Here is a 27,161-nt window from a genome sequence, read left to right as displayed (position 1 = left end):
GGAGTCCTACAGGAGAGGGGAGAGTGCATTTGTAAAAGTTATTTAGAGTGGCTATTTAAGCCTGGTCCCTAAGTCTCACTTCAGCCGGCGGGTCAGGAGGCTACATCCTGTGCTGAGGTGAGGGACGGGAAGTGGAAGCAGCCTGCGTGCCGCTGGACCAGGTCTCTCAGTTACAGTACGGTGGCTTGCACCATCCAAGCCTCACTTGCCTCCTCCAGATAGTGAGAGGCTTGGCGTCTGTCTCGCTACGGATCCACTCCTGCAGCTCGGCCAGTTGGCTCGGCCACAAGTAAAAGAAGCCACTTCGAGGCGGGCCACCTTTCAGGCTCCGAAGGCTGGGCCTAGTCCCACATCCTCTCTTACACGCCGGGCCGGCCAGGCCGCGCCTCCAGCCCGCGAGGCTCTCGGCCCATCGAGACTGACTTCAGGCCCGGGAAGTTGGGGCATCGGGTCAGGACCGCCCGCCTGAAAGAGGCGTCCTGGGCTCGACCACTCGCCTTCGGGGGAGCCGGCGAACCAGCGCCAAAGCTCCATCCAGCCCGACAGCCGGAACCCGTCAGTCTGCGCTCTGGAACCCGGCTCCTGCGTGTCCTCAGGCCGCCTCGGTGTCCTCGACTCACCCCTCCTTTATGCGGCTCTTCCCTTTCCTTCCCTCGCTTTTCCTGTGCCGAGTGGACCCCAGCAGCGCGGGGGGGGCGGGGGGTATCCAGAAAGAAAGGGTCAGTGATGTGGAAGAAAAGAGGGGTAAGAGGGAGGAGGGGAGGAGAGAGGAAAGGGACCACGCTGAAGAGTCAGGCAGCGAGAGGGAAGGGTGTCGGAGCGCCGGGCGGAAGGAGGAGGAGGAGGCTGCGGGAGGAACGACCAGTGGACGCGGGGACAACGGGAGAGCGGGGAGCAGCAGTGGGGGAGGGGAGCACCGCGGCAGGAGGAAAGAGGAAGAAGCGTTCAGATGCTTCTCTGAGCGGGATGTTAAAACCGAAAATAAAAATTGCCTGGTGAATGGACTGCCGGCCTAGCCCAGAGCCCTCCGCAACGCGGGAGCAGCAGGGGAAGGGGCGCGCCGATCCAGCAGGGGTTGGGGTTCGGCTCCGCCTACCTGGTCCGGCGCGGGGCCCGCCGCTCCAGCGGCGCCAGCGCCACGCAGTGTCCAGATGTCGCAGCAGTTTCCTTTAATTTCGCTCGTTTCCCAAATCGAGAAGTGGAGCATAGCGCCATTTCTTTAAAAACTGACATCCAGCCTCCTGAATGGCGGATAGACCCATGAGATAAATTTGCTTTTTTTTTTCTTTTTCTCTTTTAAATAATCCGGTTTGGAGAAAGGAAGAATCCCCAGCGTGGGGAGCGAGGAATAAAGGAAGGGGGACAGGGAAGCAGGGACGCGAGCTGGACCGCGGCGGTTCCTGATATGGCAGGGTCAGGTGACGGATGTTGCGAGGGGGCGGGCTGCCTGGAGATGCGTTGTGGCGTCAGGACCTTGAGCTGTCACCGCGTGGGGCGCCCGCGCGGAGGGTGGGAAGGTGGCGGCGCGGGCGGGGGGGGGGCGCGGACAGGGCGGGAAAGAGGAGGTGGGCGGGAGGGAGAGGAACCTAGGACGCTAGCTGCCCGCGCGCGCGCCTCCAGGCGCCTCAGCCCGCCTTTCCCGCGCGCGCTGGGCGCAGAACGGTTCTGCGCTCTGAGGAGGTGGGGGGCGAGCGGGCGCGCGCAGGGAAGGCGGGTGCGCGCGTGCGGGGCGGGGATGGGCTGGGGGCGGCGCGTGGGTCTCAGTTTGCTATCGGGGGGCGGGCGCCGAGCTGCCTACCTCTGAAGTCAAAAGGCGGCGCAGCGGCCGCCGAGCTCGGCGGCGGCAAGAACATGGTGCGCCGACTCTTGATCACAGTGCGGATTCGGCGCGCGTACGGCCCGCCGCGAGTCAGGGCTTTCGTCGTGCAGATCGCGCGGCCAGCGCGTGAGTGGGCAGCGCCGGTCGTGCGGGCCGCTGCGGACCTCGTGCTGATGCTAGTGAGGAGCCAGCGCAGAGCGCAGCAACCGCATCCTAGACCAGGTAGGAAAGGCCTCGAAAATCCCGGGCGCAGTCGGCCCTTGGGTGATTTTGTTTGATGTAAGCTAATACACAGATAAATCATCTCCAGACGAGGTTGGAGGAGGTTGTTTCGGCGTGGGTGGAGGCTCCTTGCACTTTCTCTCCATACGGGTTACAGTTACTTAGAGGTGCTGTTCTCCCAGTATGTGAAGCCCGGAGCCGCCTTCACACACCTCCTTAATCCCTTGAAACTCTGGGGGAAACCGGGAGATTCTAAACCCACTTTAGAAGTCAGTCACTCCTGAATTTCCTGAGTGGGAATCAGTAAACACACACACACACACACACACACACACACACAAGGTGTATTTCTAAGGCACTTTATTGCGCCCTGGAGGAAAGTATCACTAACGGTCTTAGTTTTCTGGAGGCCGCCTTTTTCCTCCCCAGTCTTCCTGACTCGTCAACCCTCCCTCCTTCCAGTAGTGGAGGACGTTTGAGGGTGCGGGCTCGCACAGAGTTTAACTTTCCGAAATAGTAACATTGATCTTGATCGAAGGATCAGTAACTGCTAAGAGGAGCAATCACTTGCTTGTGCAGTCAGTGGAGAGTCAAACTTTCGCAGTGAGATGGAGGTTTCTTCTTTAGCGGCCTGGTATATCTAAGTACTTGGGACAATGCCCGTATGTTTAGCAGAAGGCAGAACTACAGTGGGGAGTCTAAGGATCGCACCGATCATATTTTAGTCATCTCAGGCCCCAATTAACAGGCCCCAAATGAGGCCTACTTCTTGAAAGACAGAATTCTAGGTAGTTTTGTCCTCACATAAGATAAATCTTTACATAGTCGATGTAATTTCCTATGACGAGGATAGTTGAAATATATATATATAGCTACAATATATAGAGTCCTAATTAGAACTTGGGTAATGAATCCAAAAACAATTTAATGGGGCTTCATTTTTGTGACCTTCCTTGTGGCATTATTTCCCCATGAATATGTGTTTTGAAAAAGCAAAGGTCAGCAGAGGGGGAATTATTTTTTATTGTAACGTTAATAGACTTTTTGACATGTAAATGTAAAACTGTTAACACTAACAGTGTTTAATCAGGTGCCTCAATTTCTATTGGCAAAAATCTACAAACAATTTATAGGAAAAATACACATTTTCTTTTTCATATTATTATTAAAGTTCAGGGGGTTTTTTGGAATTAGTAGAAGGAGCTTGTAAAGAATTTCAAGGCATGTTGCTGGTCTTGATTTCAGTTCATTTTAAAACATTAACAGGATCCTATTTTTTAAAACGGTGCTTTATCCGTACCAGCAAGCATTTAGCCACTATGATGTGTTTTTGAATATCTTAGTTTTTTAATATTATTCTCTATATAAAGTTATTTTATTTAAATTATTAAGTTGCATCCAAAACTCTATAGTAACAAAGTAGAAAAATTTAATCTATGTAAATACTGTGATTATGTGTTTTCTATTTTAGGAATACATAATATAATATTGTGATTATTTTAAGTTAGAGAAATATTCATTTTATAATATATTTATTGTATAAGTGTTAAAAATATAAAAATGATAGATTCATTGAGAATAGCTATTCATTTCTTGTTATTTAGGTATAAATCAATTTTCAGGAATGAAAGTTATTTTTAAATGCATTGACTATATGAAAAGCCCAATTTTCAGCAAATATCTGAAGACAGAACACATGACGTAGATAGAATAGAATATGTTTTGAAAATATGTGCAATTCTCCAACTTCATATATAAAATTTTACACATATACAAACATCTCGAAGTATTAATTATAAGTGACATGTAATTATATATTTCACATTAATATATATTATGTCTATGGTTATACTGATTTAAGAATATATATGGGTGGTAATTATGTTGGGACTCATGCAATTCCTTGAGAGCAATAGTGCTAAAAACTAACTTGTATGAATTATTTAATACTAATGCAGACCTGTAAGGTGTTATTATTTTAACATATTTTTAGAGTTTTGCAAACATGTTCATTATGACTTTTCTTATATAACTGGAAACTGTATATAATAAAATTCCACGTTACTAGTTTCTTATCCACACGTGCCTGATGAATTACGCTAATTGACTCGTTACTTCTACCTTGGTGTGTTTACAAACTAGTCATATTTTTCTGAAATTAAATATTTATTTGTTTACTGTTATGTGGGAACTCTTAGGGTTTTTCCCCTCCTTTAACAGCATAGTGTCCTCTCAAGGTAAGCACTATACGGTTAGCATAAACCATTATTCCCAATGTGTACATGATCCCTAGCTTGTATTATGTTCTAAATGAACAATAATTCTTTCAGACATCAAGATTTAATATTCACTTACTTCTTTGGGGACTCTTGAATTTTAAAAAGTCCATTCTCATCCTAAGGTAACAACAACACAGCCTATTGCTGTCTATATCCAACAGTATTTTACAGGTCTGCTAATTACATGTTAGTTCATCACAAGTAACTAACACGGTAGGGTTAAGCTAAACCATTTTCCCAACATGTGAATGACACCTGATAGTAAAGTGATCTACATCATCTCAAAAATACCTTCTTAAAGGAAGGCTGAACATTTGGCCCAGTGTTTTTGCTCTTTTAAAACCTTTAGTACTTTTTGAGAAGCATGACAATCTCACTTGCCCCAGTCCATCCTAAAACACCCTAGGCCAGAGAATCCTTCTCTCTGCTACAAAATCCAACCTCATAAAGAGCTTTTATGGTGCTTTATTTCTACAGTTTAAATAATGTAAACAATGGGTATAGTTTCATTTTCTAAACATAAAATTATAATATTGAATAGCTTTAAAAAAAACTACAGTTTTCTAAATTCTGATTTTCACATACCTGATGACTAATATTGTGTCTGTTTATTGACTGAAGATTAATGCACTTTCCTAAACACCTCACTGGCAAGAACATTTTTACATTATGTATCAAGAACTTGTAAAATATCCATATACTTTTATTCAGTTTTTCTATATGTAGGCATTATTTTAAGGAAAGAAAGATTCTGACAAAGAGCAATACAAACAGATAAATAGTAGCAGGAAATTGAAAATTGCCTAAAATTCTAGCAATCACATTGTTAAATTATGTTCAATTATACCTATACTCAGGAATTATGGTCTGAAATATTTCAGCTGGAATGTAACAGACAATCATCATGTTTTTGGAGAATATTTAATAGAATGTAAAATTATTACATTATAAAGGTAGGTGATTTCCTTTTTTTAAAAAAAAAAGTAAGATTTAAAGCAATAAACAATTCTTATTCTTGCTTTTCCTCTCCGTCTCTCTCTGTTTCTCTCGTTCTTTCTCTACACATACACATACATATGCACACACACACAGCAATGTATCAGAATATCTATAGTGGCTTCCTCAGGATGGTTGGTGATCTTTATTTCTTCATTACACTTTTGTGTCTTCCAAAGTGCTATGACCATCACCAGTTTAAAAAAAAAGTTATTTTCATACAGTACAGATGAACTAAGAGCTTACTTAGCGTTAGTTGGGGAAGGAGTGAGAAAGAGTGAGGAAAATAAGTTGTACGCGTATCCTATATAAGAAGGTGGCTTTAAGGTCTGGAGAAAGCCTGAGAGGGTTCTGACTTCAGACTTTAGGGCACGCTGTGCCTATTCACAACGTAGTTCGTTTTTAAATAAATGATAAATGCGTGGCTATACCTGTTTCCAAGGCGCCTGGGTGTTAGGCCTCTCTGGTCCCAGCACTTGCCCCTCCTCGGGATCCCCTTCTCCCAAGTCCTCCCTGGACGACTTCAGGGTGGGGCTCTCCACTTCCCAGAGCTGGGCTGGGGTCGCAGCGGGTGTCCCCAGGACCCCAGAGTAGGAAGTGAGACTCGAAGTTGCTCGGACCTCGCCTCCTTCACCTCTCAACTCCAACCACCCTCCTTGACTCATCCCTCACCCTCTCAATTCTTAGAGATGCTTCGGATGCCGGAGATTTTATTGGCCGCTGGGGTAGGACACAGGCTCACTTATCACCTAACTCCGCGAACGCACCCAGCCCTTCTATTTTTAGCCTCCTCTGGGCCTCGCCCCTCACCCCAACTATTTCCGCAGGTAATATTTCATTAGAGTAACAGAGCAGAGCAGGAGTTAAACGCAGAGCAGGATGGGGGCTGCCCTGGGTGAGGAAGGGGTGGGGACAGGCGGAGTCTGAGTGGGCTTCGTGGCTTCCAGAGGGGTGCAAGGTATGACAGGGGACATCTCTGTGTCACCTCCCCCAGCGTGAAACTGACTAGGCCTTTTTTTCTGGAAGGGAGGGAGCGGGATGGGACAGGTTCACTCCGAGGCACGGAACGGAACGAGAGATGGTGAGGTGCACTTCCAAGACTAGGCGGCTATTCCATTACCTTCCAGGCTAGGTGGTGACCAGAGTATTGAAAGGCCTCGTTTTCTTTGTTTCTCTGTCTGGGGTGCAAGGTGGTATAAAGAATGGCCCGTCATATTTTTCTAGTGATGATGTCTCTCAATAGTTTTCTTCTTATACTGAAGCTTTCCTCATGTTTGTAAACTTTCTCCTTTAGTCAAGACATTCAAATAAAATCATTTATTAGAATGAAAAAACATGAGTCAGTATTAAAATAAGGTCAACTTCTATGTCAGTAAGCCAACCGATGGAGAAAACCTTAGGAATAAATAAAGGCTTTGTTCATAGGAGAAGGAAGGTCCTTTTAAAGACTGCTCCATCTTAGAAAATGCCCACCAATCTGGGGTCTCCGCAGAGTCACCATATCCTAATTCATGGTATTTCACTGTGTGTTCAGCAATCCCATGTGTATTGACAATTGTTGAATTTACTAAATGTCAATAACATTTGTTTTTTAAAGAAAGAAGGATTGAAGAAAATCTCTGCCTGTCAGTGCAGTTTTCTATTTCATAAACCCTGGAATGATTGTTGCAGTTGGGTAGAACTACATAATCAGAAAGAAGTAATAAAGGAGAAAAAATTAAAATGTCAACTACAAGATTTAAAATTACAGTGCCTCAGAGGTCCTTTGAAAAAGAATAAGTTGATTTTTATTTTCTATCACAAATGACTTTTTAATTCTTCTTCAACTAGCTCTCAATTTTCCCTTTTACCTTCAAAAAGAAAATCTCAGAATTTATTTACATGGTTGCGAAGCCAGTAGGAGTTTTTCCTCAGGGAAAAAAAGTTTTGTAGATTGTAGAGGTTCAGAACTATATGAACAAAGACATATAATCTCTTAAACAAATTGCAACTAATAAAATTGTGCAATCAGAGTGGTGTTAATATATATGCCCTTACTTTCTTAATTTAAGCTTGAGAATAATGTGACGTCAAAGAAGTAAGGCAAAGGTTATCAGCAGCATCCTTACCTGGGCTGCTGTTTAAAATACATATTTCTGGAGCTCATCCTCAGAATATGTGATTCAGCAGATTTGCTATGTGTCCCAAGAATCTGCATTTTAAAGCATTTAAGGGGGATTCTGTTAGGAGGTGGCTCCTTGGGACAAATATGGCCAACATTGCTTTTTTAAACCTTATTTTTGCTCATTTATTTTTGAATCGAGGTTCAGCCTTTTAGATAAGATTTAAAATTTTAGAATCACACTTTGGGTGCCAGGAAGGACACTGAGAATCTGAATAAATCATTGGAGGAGCTATTTTACCAAATGAAGGATACCCTTTATTATTATTATGTGATCCTTCATTTGAATTGGAAAAAAATATCTCTTAGATGCCAGATCTCTACAATCAGAACACATCTTGGGGCGAAGAATGTAACAGAATACACTTGTGCATTAAAGCTTGTAGCACCAGCCAGAAAATTTCCACAAAAGACATCACCTTTTTGAAACACTACATACACTTACTGTTGTTTACATAGGATGGATGGTCCTCGATAGATAGATAGATAGAGTAATAAGTAATAAGGGATTTCTTTTATTTTACTTTATCTTCCAAACCAGAAACCAGGCAGTAAACATAACAACATAAAATTATGTAAGAGAAGAAAAAGAAAACATAAAAGTATTCCACAGATTTAAATTATATTTATTTATGAGCAAGGCAAAATTGCAGTAGAACGTAGCCATAACAGAATAAAGCACTTATAGATAAAATGAGCAGTCTTTGTGTCTATAAAAGCACATTGATGAGGGAGAAATATGTAGAATAATGTAAGCTAAAGAATAATTTGCCATTATAAGTAAAACTAAAATATTATGCCTTCCAACTTATAATCATAATTTTTCTGCTTTTCAACTACATTTTTTTAATGTTACACCTGTTACTTTGCTGATGTATCGGGGGGAAAGCTTACGTTTTACTTTCTTTTTTTGAGTGCCACCATTTTCTTGCTCTGAATCTCTCAGGCTGCCAGACCATCTGACTCAGCAATTGTACAACTCTTTCACCCAATTTAAAGAAACAGCAGCTATCCAAACACAATGAATCCCCCCAGTTGCAAATCTTTCCCAACCTGTAGAACTAGCAGTATATTTTAATTCTGAAATAATTGTTAAATATACATACAACATGGGACACTTTGAATTTTACTCCATTCAATTTACATGCTGAATAATTGAAACTGAATATATTTTATGTAACACAATTTTTGAAAGAAGCTTATTGAAACTTTCTTCTAAAAGCATATGGTCAAGTTTGTTTTCTCTTTTCCCTCAAAATAATTATGAGGAGCTTAACAGTAATAGAGCACGTCAACTTACATTATCTTATTTAATTGTCACATTATCCTTATGTTTTAGGGATTTTATTGTCTCATTTCATGGACTGGAGACTGAGGCTCTGATAGGTTGCATGGTCTGTCAAAAGTCATTGACTAGTAACTCGTGCCAATTTGAACTAGGCGTGCTTCTTGCCCCAAATGCCCTAACTTAGCCCTTTATAACTGCCTCTTGAGTGAATACATGTTATATATATATATATATATATATATACATGCACATATATATACCTATATGTGTGTATATATGTATATGGTTTCAGTTCCATCTCTTATAGTTAGTTGTTGTTTTGTAAATTGCTTAACTCCCTTGGATCTCTGTTTTACTCAGCATCAGCCACATATGTTCTAGCAAATATATATTTAATGAGGTGAATGAAAAGTTCTGAAAAATAGGGCAGTTTAATAACTGAAGTCCTAAAAGTCATTGAATCTCATAATAAAACAAGAAAATTAACTTCTTTCAGAAATTCATTTCTTGCCCAGAATAAAACTAATTCAAAACTCCCTTATAAATTAAGTATAAATTACTCACACTTCAATTTAAGAGCAGTAAATAGGAAACCTATGCACCAGCATAGGAATCACTTGAAGCACGAAGTAGAAATGTCACTTTCTTGGAATATATGATCTGTGATTAGATTCCATTTCCTTTACTTACTAGCTGTGTGGTATTAGGACTAAGTACTTAAAGCTCTCAATGCTTCCACTTTCTTATCTGTAAACCTAAGGTGGTACCCTATAGTACTCATCCATTAAGAACTAGATAAAATAGTATATGCAAAGAGATGTTTGCATATACTATCACATACATTTGATATGTATGATACATACATACAAATGTATGTATCACATACATTTGTCAATTATTGTTAAAGTGCCTAATTAAACTAATCCTTAAAAGTACATTAGTTTACTTTTACAGTAAATGCCTTCTTAACTATAATTTAATTATTTAGAGTAGCTAGAAATTCCTCAACTCCATTTTAAAGAACATGCATATCATAATAAAAATATATTTATTCAAATCCCTGGCATATTCCAAGGTGTCAGGTAAATTTGTACAAAAAATCATTGTAAACTTGTACAGAAGCCCAATATGGTGGCCTTTACAGTGTGATTCTAAACTTTTCTAGTGTTCGTAATTACTAAATAGCTATTAAACGATAGTCATGAACTTGTTTTCTAAGATAAGAAATTAAATTAGTTTTAGAAAACTGAAAAAAGTTATTAACTTGCCTTCAATTTATCAAAAAATTCAATAACCCCAAATAATAATTTCTGGAGGGAACACTGAGGTAATGGGCTCTCAATTCCTTCAGAACAGTTGCTGCAGTCTGAATATCTGAATCAATAGCTTCGGCACAGAATTTTCTAAAAACTCTTTAGTGTGAAGAGTGTGCATGCGTGCGTGTGTGTGTGTGTGTGTGTGTGTGGTGGAAGGAAAGAGGGGAAGAAGCATTAAAGTCATCCTCAAAACCTCCAAAATGTCTGCTTTGGAAGGTGGCCTGCAGCTATTATTCACATTTAGTAGGATATCAAAGAGACAAAATATGTTAAATATACTTCCTTCGGCAAAATTGACTTAGGTATATAAAATTAGTGCAGAGAAACATAAAGTATGCTCTGTTATCATTGCCTTTAAAAAATGAAGTCTGGGAGTTATCATCTTAACCATAAGAAAGAGAAATATAAAACTATACCCTCAACCCTGAGACTCAAAGGAAAACATCAGTGGGAATGTTAAATCTGTAAGTGAAAGGTGCTAAAACATGAATAGGAAGCATTTTCTGATTTATTCAGGATTGATGTATATCATCATGAAGTTGATTCCTTCCAGAGGAGTTTAATCCCATATTGGGTGAAGAATGTGACTCCAGGAAGAGTGATCCAACACAGAAAATTTTCTTATGATCTTTTACAATATCAGAGGATAGTTTGGCTTCAGAATTTTCAGAAGTCCAGGAAAGGCAAAAAAAAAAAAAAAAAAAAGATAACAGTTAGACTCTAGAGCTCCAAGAAGGCAAGCTACTCTTAAGGGATAGTTGTGGGGAGGGTGGTAACTAGGTCTCCCTTTGAAGAGGAAAGCTTCAATATAGATGTTTCCCCGAAATCAGAGTATCCTAAATCATCGTTAAACCCAGTCAATCAACCATGAACACTCAACTTCCACCAAGAGTGAAAACTGAACACAATATTACTGCTCTGTGAGTTTCACTTTCTCAAGGCAATAATAGCACATACAAGCATCAGCAGGATAGGCAGAAATGGAATACTGTATGTGTTCAAGGTTAACAATGAAGAGAGCAACACGTGTTTGAAAGGAGAAAATCTGTGCAATCAGGGAGGAAAACGAGGGAGGTTGGGAATAGAGGTTTAGAGAAGGTAAACTTTATAATTTCTCCTCTAATTTTGCCTATAGCTTCCCCATTGTACTTTCTACTTGAACTGCACTCCAAGGACTGGCTGTGGGTAGCAATGAACGCAGAGGAAACATTGAACACAGTGACACACTCCATCATCACTTCCCATGATTTCATGAAAGTTTTTGTGGAAGTACTTTTATTATAACACAGCCAACTTTATTACAAAGAAGCTCTGTTTTCATGGGGTTAGAATCAAAGAAGACAGAGTTAATCACACTTTCTGGAAGGGAGTTTGCTTGTTCAAACCACAGATACCTGCAAGAATGTATAGTAATGAGAAAAAAATACCCAAGAGGAAATTGACTTTGATGGCCTAAATGAATAAGAAGATAGTAAATGTCATATCCTTAAAAAAAAAAGTAAGTTCCATTTATTGAGAGCCCACTGTGTGCCTAGATTTTTCTATATCTGACATTCTTTATTCCTTATAATAACCCTATGAACTATGTTTTATTCCCCACTTTGAGAGGTGAGGAAATGGAGGATCAGAAAGTTTATGTAATTTATTCAAGTCGGCAGAACTGGTAAATGAGGGATGAGGGCTACCTGAGTATGCAGACTGAGATTGTCCCATTACCTATGCTGCATTTGTGTCTTCTCCAAGATTATTATTTAAGGCTGTGGTTGGCATCCTCACCAACCACATTTGTCGCAGTCAGTGTAAGTAGCTGTGGCCATAGAAAGAACATGAAGAGAGGACTGGGTTTAAGACCTGCAGGAAACACTTATTTGCTCGGTAACCATGGCAATGCACACCCCTCCATTTCCTTATCTATAAATCATAGGGGTAGCTTTATGAAAAACAATTTTTCAATATGTGTCACAAGACTTAGATTCTTTGAAAACCTGCAGTACTATTTGTTGTAGCAATTAGAAACACCTTAAATATATGACAACAGGAGCATCAGTAGGTAAACTGGAGCTTTTTTTCCCCAGTGGAGTATGTTGTAGCTATTAAAAGTAGTGTTTATAAAGCAATTTTGGAGAATTTGGGAAAATGCTCTAATGATGAGTGAAAGGAAAAACTCATTTCAAAATTGTATTATATCCACAAGCACTGAGCAAGGATAAAAGACAGGAAGGAAATATTTCAAAATGTTATTGTTTCCGTGTAGTATAATTTTTCATTTTCTTTATGAAGCTCATTTTTTTACATATGTGAACTATAATCAGGAAAAAATCATTCAAAAATGAGAGGACTGGATTAAGTCACTTTGAGGGACTTCAAGATCCAAATTTCTATCACTATGTGTATGATTATCCAAGAATAATCACACAGAAGCACAGTAATTCCCGAAGGTGGAAATCCTGTCACCTTGGGTCCAGAATTTACAACCTGCCTGATGGCACAGTTCTCAAAGAAAAGAAAGCATTGCTGAGTTGTCCACCATGTCCTGTACAAATCAATCAGCAGGGAAACATAGTGGGGAGAGTGTGCACCTCTCAGACAGAACTGGGAACCTTGAGCTTGGACTCCATCTCCTTGTACCTTATGACTTAAGCACTCTGGGCTTCTTTTCTAATTAATGAAGAAAGGATACTACTCTGTATTCCACAGGACAGTCATGGGAAATGACATATGTAAAGCTGCTTAATGCTTATCACATAGTTGGGGTTCAATAAATGGTAGCCATTATGATTTTGCTGGCAACTTTGAATGCGTTTTCTATTGTTTCTGTTTCTGTCTGTCTGTCTCTCTCCTGTAATTATATGCTTTAATTATTTTTTCCCTCAGGATGAGGCTAATTCTAATTCTCCATATCTGTGCATGTAAACAAATTATGCACGTATGCACACAAATACATACGGTATCTATTGATATATATATATATATATATATACATACCATATATACATAAAGAGAGAGAGAGAGAGACACATACACACACACACACACAGTGCTAGTCTTTTAGTTTTTTTCAACTGGCCAAGTAGCCACAAATAGGCATAAGTAATTCAACAAAAGAAACTTCTCAACAAACAAAAACAGACATTTACAAAACAATTGAGTTAGGGAGTGATTGTTTTCATGAGCTTCAAAGGTTCCTCATTTCACAAGACTCCACTCTAGAGATATTTTTAAGAGTAAACTCCTTACATAGATTTAAAATTACATTTGTTTTGCACACAATTTAGAAAAGACATCTGCTATATAACAAGTTATCCTCAAAATGATCTTGGGAAGATGATGATAGATACTACAGATTCTATACCCAGTTAATACTTTGGAAAATAAGACAGAAAAATTAGGACTTACCTATAATTATGTATCAGGTTTATAATAAGTTAAAGGGATTTTGAGTTTTGTGCTCTTTGCCCAAATCCTGTTTGAGCAGGAAGATAAATTTTACAATAACTGAGTGAAAGTGAAAAGAGCTATCATAGAGTCCCTAAAAGAGTGCCTTATTCGTAGCAGATACTCAATAATTGTGCTGTATTAAATTTAGTTAGAGAATAGTAAAAAGGTAAAGAAAATATCCTCCATCTTGAATTTTCCAAAGATCTAATCCCTGGGGCACATTCCTGTGTCTTAACTAACCTGTGACAGAGGTCTGCTCTTTTTCTCAGAGGTCTCCCTTTTTGTTAAAGTTACCTTTTATCCTTGTGGAAAAATAAATAATTAAAGGAAAACCTTGCATTTGTTGCCATTTTTCACCCAAGAAAGTCCTTCCTTCCCATTTAAAATACCCAGATCGGACACTGAGCCCTTAGAATTCTTACCCAGGGGCACTTTGAGGGGCACTTTTCTTAGCTGAACAACTATCTCTTGAGGTACAGTTGTTATTATGCCCACTTTGTAGATGCAGATATCAAAGCCAAAATAAAGTATTACTTTCTCAAGGTAATAAAGTCGGTGGTGGAGCTAGGCCTGTGGTCTTTACTTTGGCAACTCTTTCTATATTAAAAGGGGTACATGAAATTATTCTTCCGTTGCTTTAGTCTTCAAATAATCCTCTACCGCACCCAGCATTCCACCCTAGAGCCCATCTATTCAGGCTTAACCCAGCTATGTCCAGAAGCTCCATTAACAGAGCATACCTGCTCTGATAAGCTATTTCCTAAGGAGGTCTTGTTAATTATTGGATCCTCTCCAGACCCTGAAATGCAACATCTTTTTCCTGGTAACACAGGTCTGAATTGTCAGTTGTCAGAGTGCATCCTCCTTCTCCTATACTGTTAATGTAGGCTCCCCTAAAGCGTGCATTCCAATTCCGGACCAACTTCCTCCTCCAGAGAATCAAACATGTCGATGGTTGCTACCAATTTACCCTCTTGACTAAGGACCCTTCTTTTTTTGTATACACAACTTAAAGCCAAGTGCCTGACATATAGTATGAACTCAGTTACTCTTTGTCAAATAAGGTTATGAATGATGGTTTTCAGAAAAGCAATGCTCAATGCTTATTTGTCTAATAAAATGTATTATGTTTACTTAATTAATTATATGGCTAATATATGCATACAGTACAAAATCCAAACAATACAAGTTGTAGAGTGTGACAAGAAAATCACACGCCCATCCCAGTTCCCCATTTCTTCTCCCCACAGTTAACAGACTTTTCTATATCTGTCCAGAGGTATTCTATATATATTTTATTTTTAACCTCAAACTATATTTTGAACAATTCTTTTATAACAATACTAATATTAAATATGGTAAACAGATGTATGCTTTTGTGTGTATTGCCTCACTTGATATAATAACCTCATGAGATATAAAGGTAGAGCAAGATAGAGTCCATTTTAAGGATATGGACATTGAAGCTAAGAATAGCCTCAAAGGATTTCACAATCAAAAAGCATGTTGATAGTCAAATCAGGACTGTCACTTGGTCCCAGTTCAGAGCTGTTTATCCAATACCCTTTATTTTCCTCATAAAATGATGTTAGTTTACATATGATGTATTTGTATATTATGCATATCATACCTTGCCAATCCTGCAGTGCCTTGTAAGAACCAGAACCTAATTTCAGAATACTACCTTCTCAAATGTCTTTCTTTCTCTTTCTGGTGATGTGTTGAATTAATGTTCACATCTAGAATACTATTCTTGGATTTGTAGGGTCACAGGAGCACCATCATTGCAAGGCTTCCTTTAATTTAAAGAGTCAGGTGCCCCTCTAGTGTCACCGACCCTCAGCTGGGTTCTCCAGGCTGATGAAAAGCCTTCTAAATCCGACTTAGCCCATCCCTCTTTCCTCATAACATATCCTAAACCTTCAGCACTCTCACTTCCTAGCCCACCATCTTATCATCACTGAAAACAAGCCAGCTCTTTGTTCATGGAAGGAAGTGTTTCAACTTCCTCCCTGCCCTGACCTTTTCTCCCTTCTCAAATCTAGCTGAATCTCCTGCATCCAAATTTGTGATGACTCCCTGTGCCTTATATTCCTTTGCTTCCTTACTTTTTAGATGGCTCAGGTCCTCAGAAATACCCTATCTTGCCTATGTCCTCAGTTTCTCTTTTTTTCTCTCTCCTAACTGTTCTTCCTGTCACCTGGCACTTTTCCTTTAGGGTACGTGTGTGCTCAGGCCTCTTGCACCTTCCCTCTGCCTCCCCTCACCACTCACTGCCTTGAGCTATCACAGTTAACCTGTGAAAGAGTAGCCTGCACAGAGCGTCCCCACTTCCTCGGCATCCCATTCACTCCTGGTTTTCCTCCTGACACTCTGAGCAGCACTTAGCAGACGCCTTTGCAGGCTTTTCTTCCAGAAGTTTATTTTTCCGGTTTCTCACCATGCATTCCAGTAAATTACTTTCAGTTTTCCCAAACTTCTTTGCTCTCATTTCTGCCTGGAACATCTTTCTTCTTCTTTTCCATCTTTATACTCCTACACTTTTCAAGACTAAGGTGAGCTTCCAGCATCCATGAAGACTTTGCCTAAGCCACCAGAATGAGTTTGGTTCCATTTGCATTTTCTTGTGTCATCTTCTGTTTCCCTTTGCTCTTCTACACACATTACACATTTGTGTGTACACATTACACACATTATTTAATCCCTACAACAACTCTTTGAGGCGAGTACTATTATCCCAGTTATACAAATGAAAAAACTGAGGTCCAGGTACATTAAGTTACTTTGTTATAGAGCAATTAAGTGAAAAGTCTAGATCTGAACCCAGGCATTCCAACTCAAGCCCATATGTTTAACATCTTCTACCCACCCCCTGCACTCTACCTTTAACCTGTGAGCTTGTTGAATGAACATTCATTTTTTTAAATGAATAATCTTAAAAAACTGATCAGAATTGAGACAGGTTTTTATTTCATAGTATAGATTTTCAAAACTGCCAACACAGCACAAACCTAAATAAGGCCATGACATCCTCCAGGAAGAAGAGAAGAAAGAAAGTTTGAGGAGGGTAATGGAAATAACCAACAAACTTTAGAATTTTGGAAGCTTTTTGACATACATCGCTTTATTTTATCATTCCATGAAATATATTATGACTCCATTTTACACGTGGGGAATCTGAGACTGGGATAACCAGCAACAGGATCCTGGGCTTTATATTTTATTTCTTCTGAGGATTTTCCCCTCAGGTCTGAGCTGATATACATGAGTAAATTGGGAGTTTGGTAGTTCTTTAAAAGAAAAACTAGGAAAGCTTTCATACTATTATTAACTACTTATTTACACAAGATTTCCAGTGGAGTATGGGATCAACTTCCAGAACAAAGGGGCCATACTCAAGGATACCATAATCTTTGGGGAACTCAACTGTAAGTGCTAGAGCTAATGCATACATGTCTAAAACCTGCTCTTGAAGAAAGTCAATCTCCATGTCTGTATATAACGCATTCAAGGGATGTTTTTATATGGTTTTATCACCCATTTCCTCCAGTAACCGTCCAATATATTGTATGAGAGTTTAAAGAGTTCCTGATGTAGGAATCTATAGTTGAGTTTTAGAATTTCTGAATTCCCTAAAAGTTATATGTGCCAGTGAACACACTTTTTAAATAAAATTGCATACTTTATTTTTTGAGGAGAGGATATATAGCTTTCAACAGGTTCTCCAAAGGGCCTACTCTCCCTGCCCTAAGATTAGGAAACATCATTTTAGTGATGAGAACTAATTTTGATATTAGTCCAAAAAGCCGGACATATTACAAGGGAAATCTGTTCCTTCCATCCCATCACCACAACGGCTATTTTCCCCTCCCCCATGATACAATACCTTAAGCTACATTAAAAGAATTTTATGTTCTCTACCACAGTTTGAATTTTCCACACCATTGTTGCCCTAATGATTGAGAGGTGCCAGGAGGAAAATATAAATGGCACAGTGATGGATTTTTATAATGGATTTGATACCCCATAAGTGTTTTAATTGGCATCACTTAAAACTTCATGTGTTGCCTAATCTAACAGCAACTGAAAGTACAGTCAGGTATTCTGGGTCTTCAGGAGGAGTCAAGTCTCATACGGAGTGAAGTAAGTCAGAAAGAGAAAAACCGAATACCGTATGCTAAAGCATATATATGGGATCTTAAAAAAAGGTTCTGAAGAACCTAGGGGCAGGAAAGGAATAAAGACACAGACGTAGAGAATGGACTTGAGGACACGGGGAGGGGGAAGGGTAAGCTGGGACAAAGTGAGAGAGTGGCATGGACATATATACACTACCAAATGTAAAATAGATAGCTAGTGGGAAGCAGCCGCATAGCACAGGGAGATCAGCTCGGTGCTTTGTGACCACCTAGAGGGGCGGGATAGGGAGGGTGGGAGGGAGAAGCAAGAGGGAGGAGATATGGGGATATATGTATAGCTGATACACTTTGTTATAAAGTAGAAACTAACACACCATTGTAAAGCAATTATACTCCAATAAAGATGTTAAAAAAAAAAGAGGAGTCAAGCAGGTACTGAAACATAACTTTTAAAATAGAGCTGGGTTATGTAGTAGACAGATGAAGCATGTGATTAAGGCATCTGCAAAGCCTGAGCAACCCAGTCTTTTAAAAAAGTATATATATGTGTGTGTGTGGTGTGTGTGTATATATATATGTATATATATGTGTGTGTGTGTGTGTAATAACCACAGGATAAATTAGAAACTTGGATTTTCTTTTGCTCCTTTTCATTCTGTTAAACTTTTCATTAAATATGTCGGCTTTTGGAGGATGTCTATCATTGTTTCGGTGATTAAGGTCTTCTTGCCTTCCCTTTTATATAATATGGATAATTCTACCCAAAGCATTTTCTTCTTTGTGTCTCATAACAGGATTGCAAAAGAATCCTCAAAATGGATAATTTAAGAGCTAACAGGCATTAGCTTAGGATGTGTGACACTGTTATAAATACTTATGGGTATATCAATTCATTTAAAACTCAGAACAGTCCTATGAAGTAGGGACGACTCTTATCCCCCCCACCCCGCATTTTATAACTAAGAAAATTTTAAGGTTTTTCCAGTAGGAAGGAGAGGTGTAGGGGGCGGGACAGAAGCGGCGCCAGGACAGTGTGTGAGCCTGGTCTCTGAATCAACTCTGAATGCAACTCTGCCCCTAGAGCGCTGAGCACTTTTTCTGGTCTAGGAGGAATTATTTATTAAGAACGGAGCCTATCAGCCCAGTAACTCCCTTGTCACTTTCCTATCTGCTTATAGGCAGAAATCTCCACCATCCCTGTTAAATAGACCTCATCTTCTCGGAGCCAGCCCGTATACTAGGCACTAGTACCAGGCATTGTGTAAGCCTCGGAAACGCTCTCTCCCGACATCCGTTTTCATGTGTGTGGAGGGAGGGAGGCACAGGCTGGCGGGTGAGCCCACTCTCCAAAATGAACGTTTGAGCTAGAATTTCTGGCATAGCAGAGCCAGCGCGCGATATCCAAGTGCTGAGTATTGGAGGGGGAGTGTGTCGTCTGAAAGAAGGGAAGGCTCATGGTGGCATGGGTGATACCGATCCTCGGCTCTTACCGCGAGGACAGGCTGGCCGTTTCTTCTGATTAAAAGAGGAAGCAATACTTTGCCTAGGACACCAAACACATTGGTTCGAACTTGGCAGTTAGGAATCCCGTGCAGCTCTCTAATGCCAGGCAGGGTGTACACGCAAGGAATTTCGCTTTGGTGGAACGAACTCGCTCAGAGCTGCGCGTGCGCCTCTGCTGGGGGTGGGGGCGCAGCGCTGGGAGGAGGGCGCGGGGGACGCGGGGAGGGGGGCAGGTGGGAGGGCCCTGGGTGCCCTCCAGCCGGGGCTCCGCCGCGCTCCAGGGGCGGACCGCTTCCGGCCGGTGCCCCCAGGCGGGCGGGCGGAGGACTCGTGACTGCGGAGGCATGAAGTGGGGCCCATTCAGCGGTGTCTCATTTGCAGCGCGTTGGGAGCAAAAGGCGTCTCCTGGAAGAACGCGTGGAGGGCGCTCTCCGGAGTGGAAAGAGTCCGCGGGAGGAGTCGAGGAGCGGAGTCTGGGGGCCGCTTCCGCGGGCCCTGGAGGAGGGAAAAGGAGGGGCGGGCTGCTCCTGGGCGGCCGGGGCGGGCCGCCTGCACTCCAAGGAGGCGGGAGAGGGAGAGTGAGGAAGCGAGGGGCGAGCGTTGGGGAGCAGCATGGAGACCTCGGCTGACTGGCTGGCCACCGCCGCCGCCCGGGGCCGGGCTGACGAGGTGCGAGCGCTGCTCGAGGCGGGGGCGCCGGCCCACGCGCCGAACCGTTACGGTCGGAGCCCGATTCAGGTAGGTCGGCAGGCCTGCCGCGGGAAGGTGGAAGCGGAGCGGGGCGGGGGGATGGCGGGCGACTTAGAAGGACGAGGTTGGCCAGTGGATCGGAACCAGGTAAGCGTTTCTTGGTAAAGGGGAGACTTCCTGGGAAGTTTTCAGACGGAGGTCGGAGTCGGAGACCTCCTCTCGGCGACGCCCAGGGGGCTCAGGAAGCCACCGGAGGACTGAAAGGCACATGGGGTTCAGATCTCTAGACTGGTATGAAGATCTAGAGGGGAGAGCCTATTTGTGTTCATATAAACCGAGGTATGTTCTTCATCAGATGCGAAATTGACGAACATTTGGGGTAAGAGTTTAAAGAAATGGAAGATTTGCTGGACCACTTAACCCCGAACTCACTGAATGGGGAATGAAGCTGACCGTCTTCTTTGTTGGGAGTGGGGGGAGGGATTTCAGTGGAAATCTGCTGTGTATGTTGGAATAAAGGTCGATTGAAATTTTTCAGAAGTAACTACACATCGTGTTTATTTTTTTTAACCGAGTAAGGAAAATATATGCTTGTTAGGAAATAGACATATCTGAAGAAAAACGTTAATGTAACCTTGCCTGAAATAATGCTGTCAATTTAGTTAACCACTTGGGGAGTATCTCCTATCATTTTGGGTATTTAAAACTTACTTGATATAGGTTAATTTATTTGAGAGTTTTCAATTCCTCAGAGTTTATTTCTCCCCTCCCCACTCTAGTTTTGTGTGTGTGAGGGTGCGTTGAGTTCGTTTTTCTGTTGTTTTTCGCCTTCACTAACTTCCTAAATCTGAGGCTAAAGACACATTCTTCTTGGCAGTCACTGCCCTTGTTTTACGCCCAGTTTTGACAATGATTTCTGATTCTGAAAAACAAAATTTATATGAAGCAAATGCACATTGCAAAAACTCCAGCCTAACAAGACAAAGGAAAAGTAACTCCACTTGGAACTTAACAGATTTCACAAGTGAATCTTCCTTTCCTGAAACTATGCTACACAGGATAAATTTTACACACTTTTAGATACAGATATAAAAATAAAACTAAAATGCCTTCAAATTTGAGATTATTTGGGATTTGAAATGTGGAGAGATTTGGGGAGAGAAAGGTTGAATGGTTGTAGAAGAGAAGCATTGAGTCCTTTTTGAAAAATGCATGCCTGAGTCATAATTAGATATCTCTAAAATTTTGCCAGCACCTTGCAGACTGGGCGTTCAGCCTTCGAGTTCTAGAAGGTGTTAGATGAGACCTTATTGTTTAAATACAAAAAGAAAGTTGGATAATTAATTTTAAATCATTTTTAAAATAGGATAAAAGCATAAACAAAGGGGGTATGATTTTAGTTTTGAACCCTAACCAAATTTGTGTTTAATAGAAAAATACTTAGTTTATAGAAAAATTTTAATTACTAAATTAAATTTAGGTCATCAAGTTAACTTAGGCACCCTATAAATATTAGTTTGTTTGATTAAGTTTCTTTTTGCTTTGGATTGCTATTGTTTAAATATTTAAATGTTATGTTACTGTGGCATATAATAAAACATTTAAAACCAATTTTATGACTAAGATGAAGGACTTTATTTATCCAACCCAACTAATATATTTTCACTTGCATTATATACAGGAATGGAAGTGTACAGACATGTACTAGCTCTGGCACTTGCAGTAGAGCTTCCAAAACATTATGACATCATCCTTGGGTGTGGCCCCTTTGTTTTGGAAATTAACCCATAATCTATTAGAAATCTAATAGTGTAAATAAGTAGTTAATAATATTGTGACAGTTTCACCAGTTTTTCTTTTAAAACAATTCTTTCTTCTAATGCATTGCATTAGTTTTTCTTTCTTTTTGTAGCTGTAAGTTGGTTCACTTATATTTTCTCTCTGTCTTTTTGAAAATTAAATCAGTTTCACTTTCTCCAGGACAGGAATCAACAAACATACTGTAACTTGGTATGATTCTGTTACGATTGGTTTGGACAGATTAATTTGTGTTTAATACAGAATGTAACTAAAAATAAGTAATTCCTCTTTATACAGTCACTATGGTCTAGCTAATATAACCAAATAATGGTTACCCTAAAAAAAGAATAGTCTACCACCACCACGCACCATGTAACACTCAAACTGTAAGGTTGCCGTGATTGTGAACACCATTTCAAAATTCCTCTTTAGTAATGGCTTTGTATCAAAGATTATTTAGGAGCCAAATGAGGTGAGCACCCCCCTACTTAGTGAACTCTCAGAGTGTAATCTTGGAAGGTGTCTGAGTTTCCTATTTCTGCTATAACAAATTACCACAAATTTAGTATCAACATAAATTTACTATTTTATGTTCTGGAAGTCAGAAGTCTAAAATGGATCCACGGGGTTGCACTCCTGTTGGGAGTTCTAAGGAAGAATCCATTTCCTTGTCTTTTCTAACGTCTAGTGACAGTCAACTTTCCTTGGCTCTTGGCCCCTGCATCTTCTCTCTGACCTCTGCTTCCATTCTTATATCTTCTCTCTGACTGTGTCCTTTTTATAAGGAAACATGTAATTAAGTTGAGCCCACCCTGATAATACAAGTTAATCTCCCTCAAAATCCTTAATTTAACCACATCTGCAAAGTCCCCTTTGCCATATAAGGTAATATATTCACAGCTTTTGAGTGTTAGGAAGTGGACATCTTTGGGGGGCATTATTTAGTTTACCAGAAGAAGGAATTTTAGGGCTGGTTAGTCAAACTTTCTCATTTTATTCTTAAAGAAATTGAAGTTTAACGTTCAGGGAAACCAAGGGTAGCTTAAAGTTTTGCAAGAATTAAGTTTTTGTCATTTTTTTTCATTTTTGCTTTTAAACAACTACCACGTTCTGGGCTTGGATATACAGCAGTGAGCCATAGAAAATCTCTGAGCCTTACATAATTTCATATCAAAATGAGGAGGAAAATAGAGGAGGTTAGGCTGTAGTAAAAGCCAGCTTGTTCCTCACCCTTTTGCTGTTGTCTGTGACTCTTGGCAGTTTTCTGTGCGTGGCTGGAACCCTGCAGAACGTTGGAGAATATAACAGAATGTGTACAGGAAAATGGAATAGGTAGGAGAACTGGCTAAGCGAGCTGGTAACTGAAAGAAAGTAGTAACTAGACACCTGTGGCTTGTAAGGGCGTCTGCACGGGCTGGGGGCTCCGCAAATAGTTTCTTTAATCCTGCCCTTGTCCCCACCCCGGTCCTGACCGCTCTGCTCTCTCCGGCAGGTCATGATGATGGGCAGCGCCCGCGTGGCCGAGCTGCTGCTGCTCCACGGTGCGGACCCCAACTGCGCAGACCCCGCCACCCTCACCCGACCCGTGCACGACGCCGCCCGGGAGGGCTTCCTGGACACGTTGGTGGCGCTGCACCGAGCCGGGGCGCGGCTGGACGTGCGCGACGCCTGGGGCCGCCTGCCCGTGGACCTGGCTGAGGAGCGGGGCCACCGCGACGTCGCCCGCTACCTGCGCGCGGCTGCAGGGGGCACCGAAGGCGGGAGCCACGCCCGCGCAGACTCCGCGGAAGGTCCCGCAGGTGAGGTGGCTGATCCACGAGTTTGAACTCAGCTTCCGCAGCCCAGCGCACTCACTTTTCGGAAGAGAAAGTTGGGCCCAGGAGACTAGGGTATTTGGTCCTACCTCAGCTCACCCTGCCAACCCGTGGGACAACTCCAGTCTCCCGATCGCGCTGCCTCGTTAGGACTGCAGACGGGAAATAGCCCAAGATGGACTGTCGCACGTTAAAGCCCATCCCATAAACCGTGCCTCCCATCCCCTAAACACTTGAGAACCAGACGGTGGAAAATTGAGCACTCCGGAGGCTAGAGGTCTAGTGGCCCCTCTTCCTGCAAATTAGCTGGCTAGCAGCATCCTTTCAACGGCCCCCAGTTTCCCCACTAGTTTAACAAGGTCGCTGAACCAACCCTGGAATTTCCAAAGCCAACTGCGCGTGGCATCATCTGGCAGAGATCTATCATTCCCGGCTCTATTGCAAAACTCTGCTAAATCCGACCTTCCGCTCTATGCGGTGGAGTTTTTCAGAGCTCCCCCAGTGGGTTCTGAGGGCGACTGGGATGGAGACCTCGCCAACTCTCGCAGTCTGCACACTGGGATTCGCTGTACTCTCTGAGAAACAGAGACTCTCTTAAGCTTTTCCCTCTCTTAAGCATTCTGTTATGATGGATATGTGGACCTCCTTCCCTTTTCCTACGACCACGAGGACTTCTTTTCCCTTGGCCCATTTCCCCCACCTCACTCCTACCTGCTTAAAGTACCAACTTTACTCTGACTTTTTTCTGAAGGGAGAATCATTTTATCTACCTATCTATCTATCTACCTACCTACCTACCTACCTATCTATTTATAGCAATATACGAAATTACGCGAAAATTTAAGGTAAACCCTGACTTCGAAGAGACTGAAATCTATCGTATTTTGGCTCAGAACTGGGGCACTAGGCTCCCTGTGCCTTAGGCGAGCCTAGGAGGACAGAGTAGAAAGGCTTGCTCTGGACCTTTGGGAGATGTCTTGAGTGCTAGGCCTTGGGTGTGAGAGGCACCCATATCTCCTTTAGCCTGCCACCCTCTCTCTCCTCCAGCTGAAGCTTCCGTATGGAATGCGGCATAGGACTAGGGGCCAATCACAGGGCTGTTGGGCGGAGCAAGAACTGGGAAGAGCTGAAGAGAAGGAGTTAGATGATCGAGTTGGGCCACAGGCAAATGAATAATCAAACCTAAGATATTTAACCCAGGTACACACCATCCCTCCCTCCTTCCCTTCCTCCCTCCCTTCCTTCCTTCCTATTTTTTAAGTTCCTACTTGCGTGATCAGCCCCGTTCTAGATCAGACACAAAAGTGAATAGGACAAAATGGGAATCCTGCCCTCATAGAGCTTACATTCTGGGAAGTAGATTTTTAAGCAATATAACTGTATTTCGAAGAGTGAGTTTGTAAAACCGATGTGGTGGATAAGAGTGAAGTGTGAATAGGTGGGGAGACTATCTTAAGAGTGGTCAGAGAACCTGAGTCATGAGAAGAGATTAGCCACGGGAGGCAGAGAAACTCGAGTGCAAAAACTTACATGAAAAAGAGCGTGACAGTTTAAGAGGACCCAAAGGCCAGCTGGAGCGAGTACACGAGATCAAAGAGGAGGGCAGAGGCCAGATAACGTAGTAGTGGCCCTGTAAGTCAAAAAAAAAAAAAGGATGTTAGGTCAAAACATGGATTTTGTTCTAGAAACGTTAGGAAGCCATTAGCAGGTTTGGGAGATAGGGTCTGGGAAAGAAGATACGACTGGAACGAAAGGTTCTCACACTGCGGAGCGCCCCTGAGACTGAGGTTCTCTCTGGTTATGCGAGTTCGCCGAATCGCTGTGCGTCAGGTGCAAGAGATACCTGGGGACGTTCGAAGGGCAAAGCGACCCCTTCACCTCCAGTCGCCTGGCATTATGTGTGGCAAACAACTTGACACTCGTTATAGACCTGCTTGGTTCTCGCAACCCCGCAAGTTGCGCGGCTGCTCTCTTCCTGCCCTCGTCGGGCGCGTCCCGAGAGCGGGAGCGGCCTGGCGAGCCCGGAGCAGCCCGGCGGGTCAAGCGGACGCGCTGCGAGATCGGGAAGGCTCGAGAGTGCGGCGGCGGCTGGGAGGGTCCAGACTCCCTAGACAGACGCTGGGCTGAGGGTTGGTGGATGTTAAGAAGCTGTGTCTGCATAGCCAGTGGGGGGCTGCGATAGAGGAGGGAGGGGTCGCACGTCTTTGACTTCTGGTTTCTAATGTCTTTTTTCTTTCTGCCGTCTACAGACAGTCCCGCCCTAAAGAATCCTTGAAATCTAGAGACACTTCGACTACGTATTTGATCTTCAGTCGTCGAAGTTTGAATACAAGAACTACCCCCACCGTATCTGTCTTCCCTGCGTAGTTCCAATTCATCAAATAACGCTTTTTAAAAATTGGAACTGCCTCCCCCTTCCTTCCCTTAAATTTTGCTATAAAATTAAAAAAAAAACAAAACCCGACACTGTTCTTGTCTTTTCATCGTGTTGGAGTTTTCGGGAGTCAGTACTCAGGCTCTGGGAACACATCTAAGCGGGCACTTCCTCTTTCGAGCCTCGCACCCGCCAGGCGCTGAGGATATTACAGCCATTTTGTGAACTAGGAAAACGAAGCTTAAATGGATTATGTGACGCTTCTTGTGTCAAACTGCCCGCAAGGGGCGGAGCCAAGGCGCAAAAAATTTTAAAACAAATAGGGTTCTTTCCGTTCACTCAGTCAACATTTATTGAGCACCTATTATGGCACCTTACCAGGGGTATAGTTGGGGGAGCGGGGGGAACAGATGTCCCTGGACAGGGCTAGGGACATCAACTAAAAAGCACACAACACATAACTAGAAATTTTAAGGCCTATTTCATTGAATCGCCGATACAGCATTGTTTCTGAGACTCACCATCGTTTCACATACCTCTTAGAAAGAAAAACGCTGCAGGTAAGAGTGCATACCATAGGTTGATAAGACACATTCGGATTTCAGATAATGAAATGTCAAAAGCTGGGACTTTAGATCCATGAAAAGGGGTAAAAAGTGATAAATGGAAACTCCAGGGAGACCTCAGATTGAGACTTCCCTTACTTACCTGGCTCCAGAATCCGAGCCCCGTAAGTAAGGTTTTGGGTATTTTGCACAAAGCGTCACAGCCAATAATAGGTGGCGGAGCCTGCAGAACGTGACCCACAACCACGCGCAGAGTTCTGCATCCCGCTGGGGCCTGCGTGAGCTGGTCCTCCAGGCCGGCCCAGCGCCCCGGAATTCGACAGCGGCGGGCTGTGAGATTGTGGCTCTGAATGCCACCCAAGACAAAAGCAGCTCCGCGCTTCTTTGCCAGAGCAGGGATGTTGCAGGAACGTAGCTCCAACTTCAGCTGGGGCTGCCTCAGTCTCCGTTGCTTATTGAAGTGAAATTCACATAAGATTAACAATTTTAAAGGGTGTAATTCAATGGCATTAGTACACTCACAATGTTGTGCAACCATCGCCATTTATCTAGTTCCAAAACATTTTCATCATCCCCAAAGGCGACCCCATACCCATTAAGCATATTCATTAGATCCTTCCTGTCCCCAGACCCTGGCAACCACTAATCTATTGTCTCTATGGATTTACCTATTCTGGACACTTGATGGTAAGTGGAATCATACAATATGTTGCCTTTTGTGTCTGTCTTCTTTCACTTAGCATACTTTTTTTTGAG

The 27,161-nt window shown here is 42.2% G+C and overlaps 1 protein-coding gene across 2 annotated transcripts; it reads left to right on the top strand.

The window, feature by feature from the left end:
• The first annotated feature begins 1,902 nt into the window (after positions 1-1,902).
• CDKN2A (cyclin dependent kinase inhibitor 2A) lies at positions 1,903-25,922 on the top strand. Of its 2 annotated transcripts, none has more exons than XM_060153497.1 (3): positions 1,903-2,041; positions 23,144-23,450; positions 25,715-25,922. In XM_060153497.1, the coding sequence occupies exons 2-3, from the start codon at positions 23,147-23,149 to the stop codon at positions 25,738-25,740; spliced, it is 330 nt and encodes a 109-aa protein (XP_060009480.1). In that variant the 5' UTR covers positions 1,903-2,041; positions 23,144-23,146; the 3' UTR covers positions 25,741-25,922. The 2 variants fall into 2 exon arrangements, with proteins under 2 accessions (XP_060009480.1, XP_060009479.1); XM_060153496.1 differs by lacking the exon at positions 1,903-2,041 and adding an exon at positions 19,513-19,899.
• The last annotated feature ends 1,239 nt before the right edge of the window (positions 25,923-27,161 follow it).

The sequence above is a fragment of the Lagenorhynchus albirostris genome, chromosome 7 (assembly GCF_949774975.1).
Source record: "Lagenorhynchus albirostris chromosome 7, mLagAlb1.1, whole genome shotgun sequence".
Taxonomy (NCBI): domain Eukaryota; kingdom Metazoa; phylum Chordata; class Mammalia; order Artiodactyla; family Delphinidae; genus Lagenorhynchus; species Lagenorhynchus albirostris.
Note: the sequence above shows the minus strand (reverse complement) of the source record. Positions and strands in the feature narration are given on the sequence as shown.

Excerpts from the sequence above, each read along its gene's own strand:
- CDKN2A (XM_060153496.1), top strand. The coding sequence starts at position 19,774 with ATGGAGACCTCGGCTGACTGGCTGGCCACCGCCGCCGCCCGGGGCCGG. Across the intron at positions 19,900-23,143 it reads ACGGTCGGAGCCCGATTCAG|GTCATGATGATGGGCAGCGC; the intron begins GTAGGTCGGCAG and ends TCTCTCCGGCAG. Across the intron at positions 23,451-25,714 it reads CTCCGCGGAAGGTCCCGCAG|ACAGTCCCGCCCTAAAGAAT; the intron begins GTGAGGTGGCTG and ends TGCCGTCTACAG.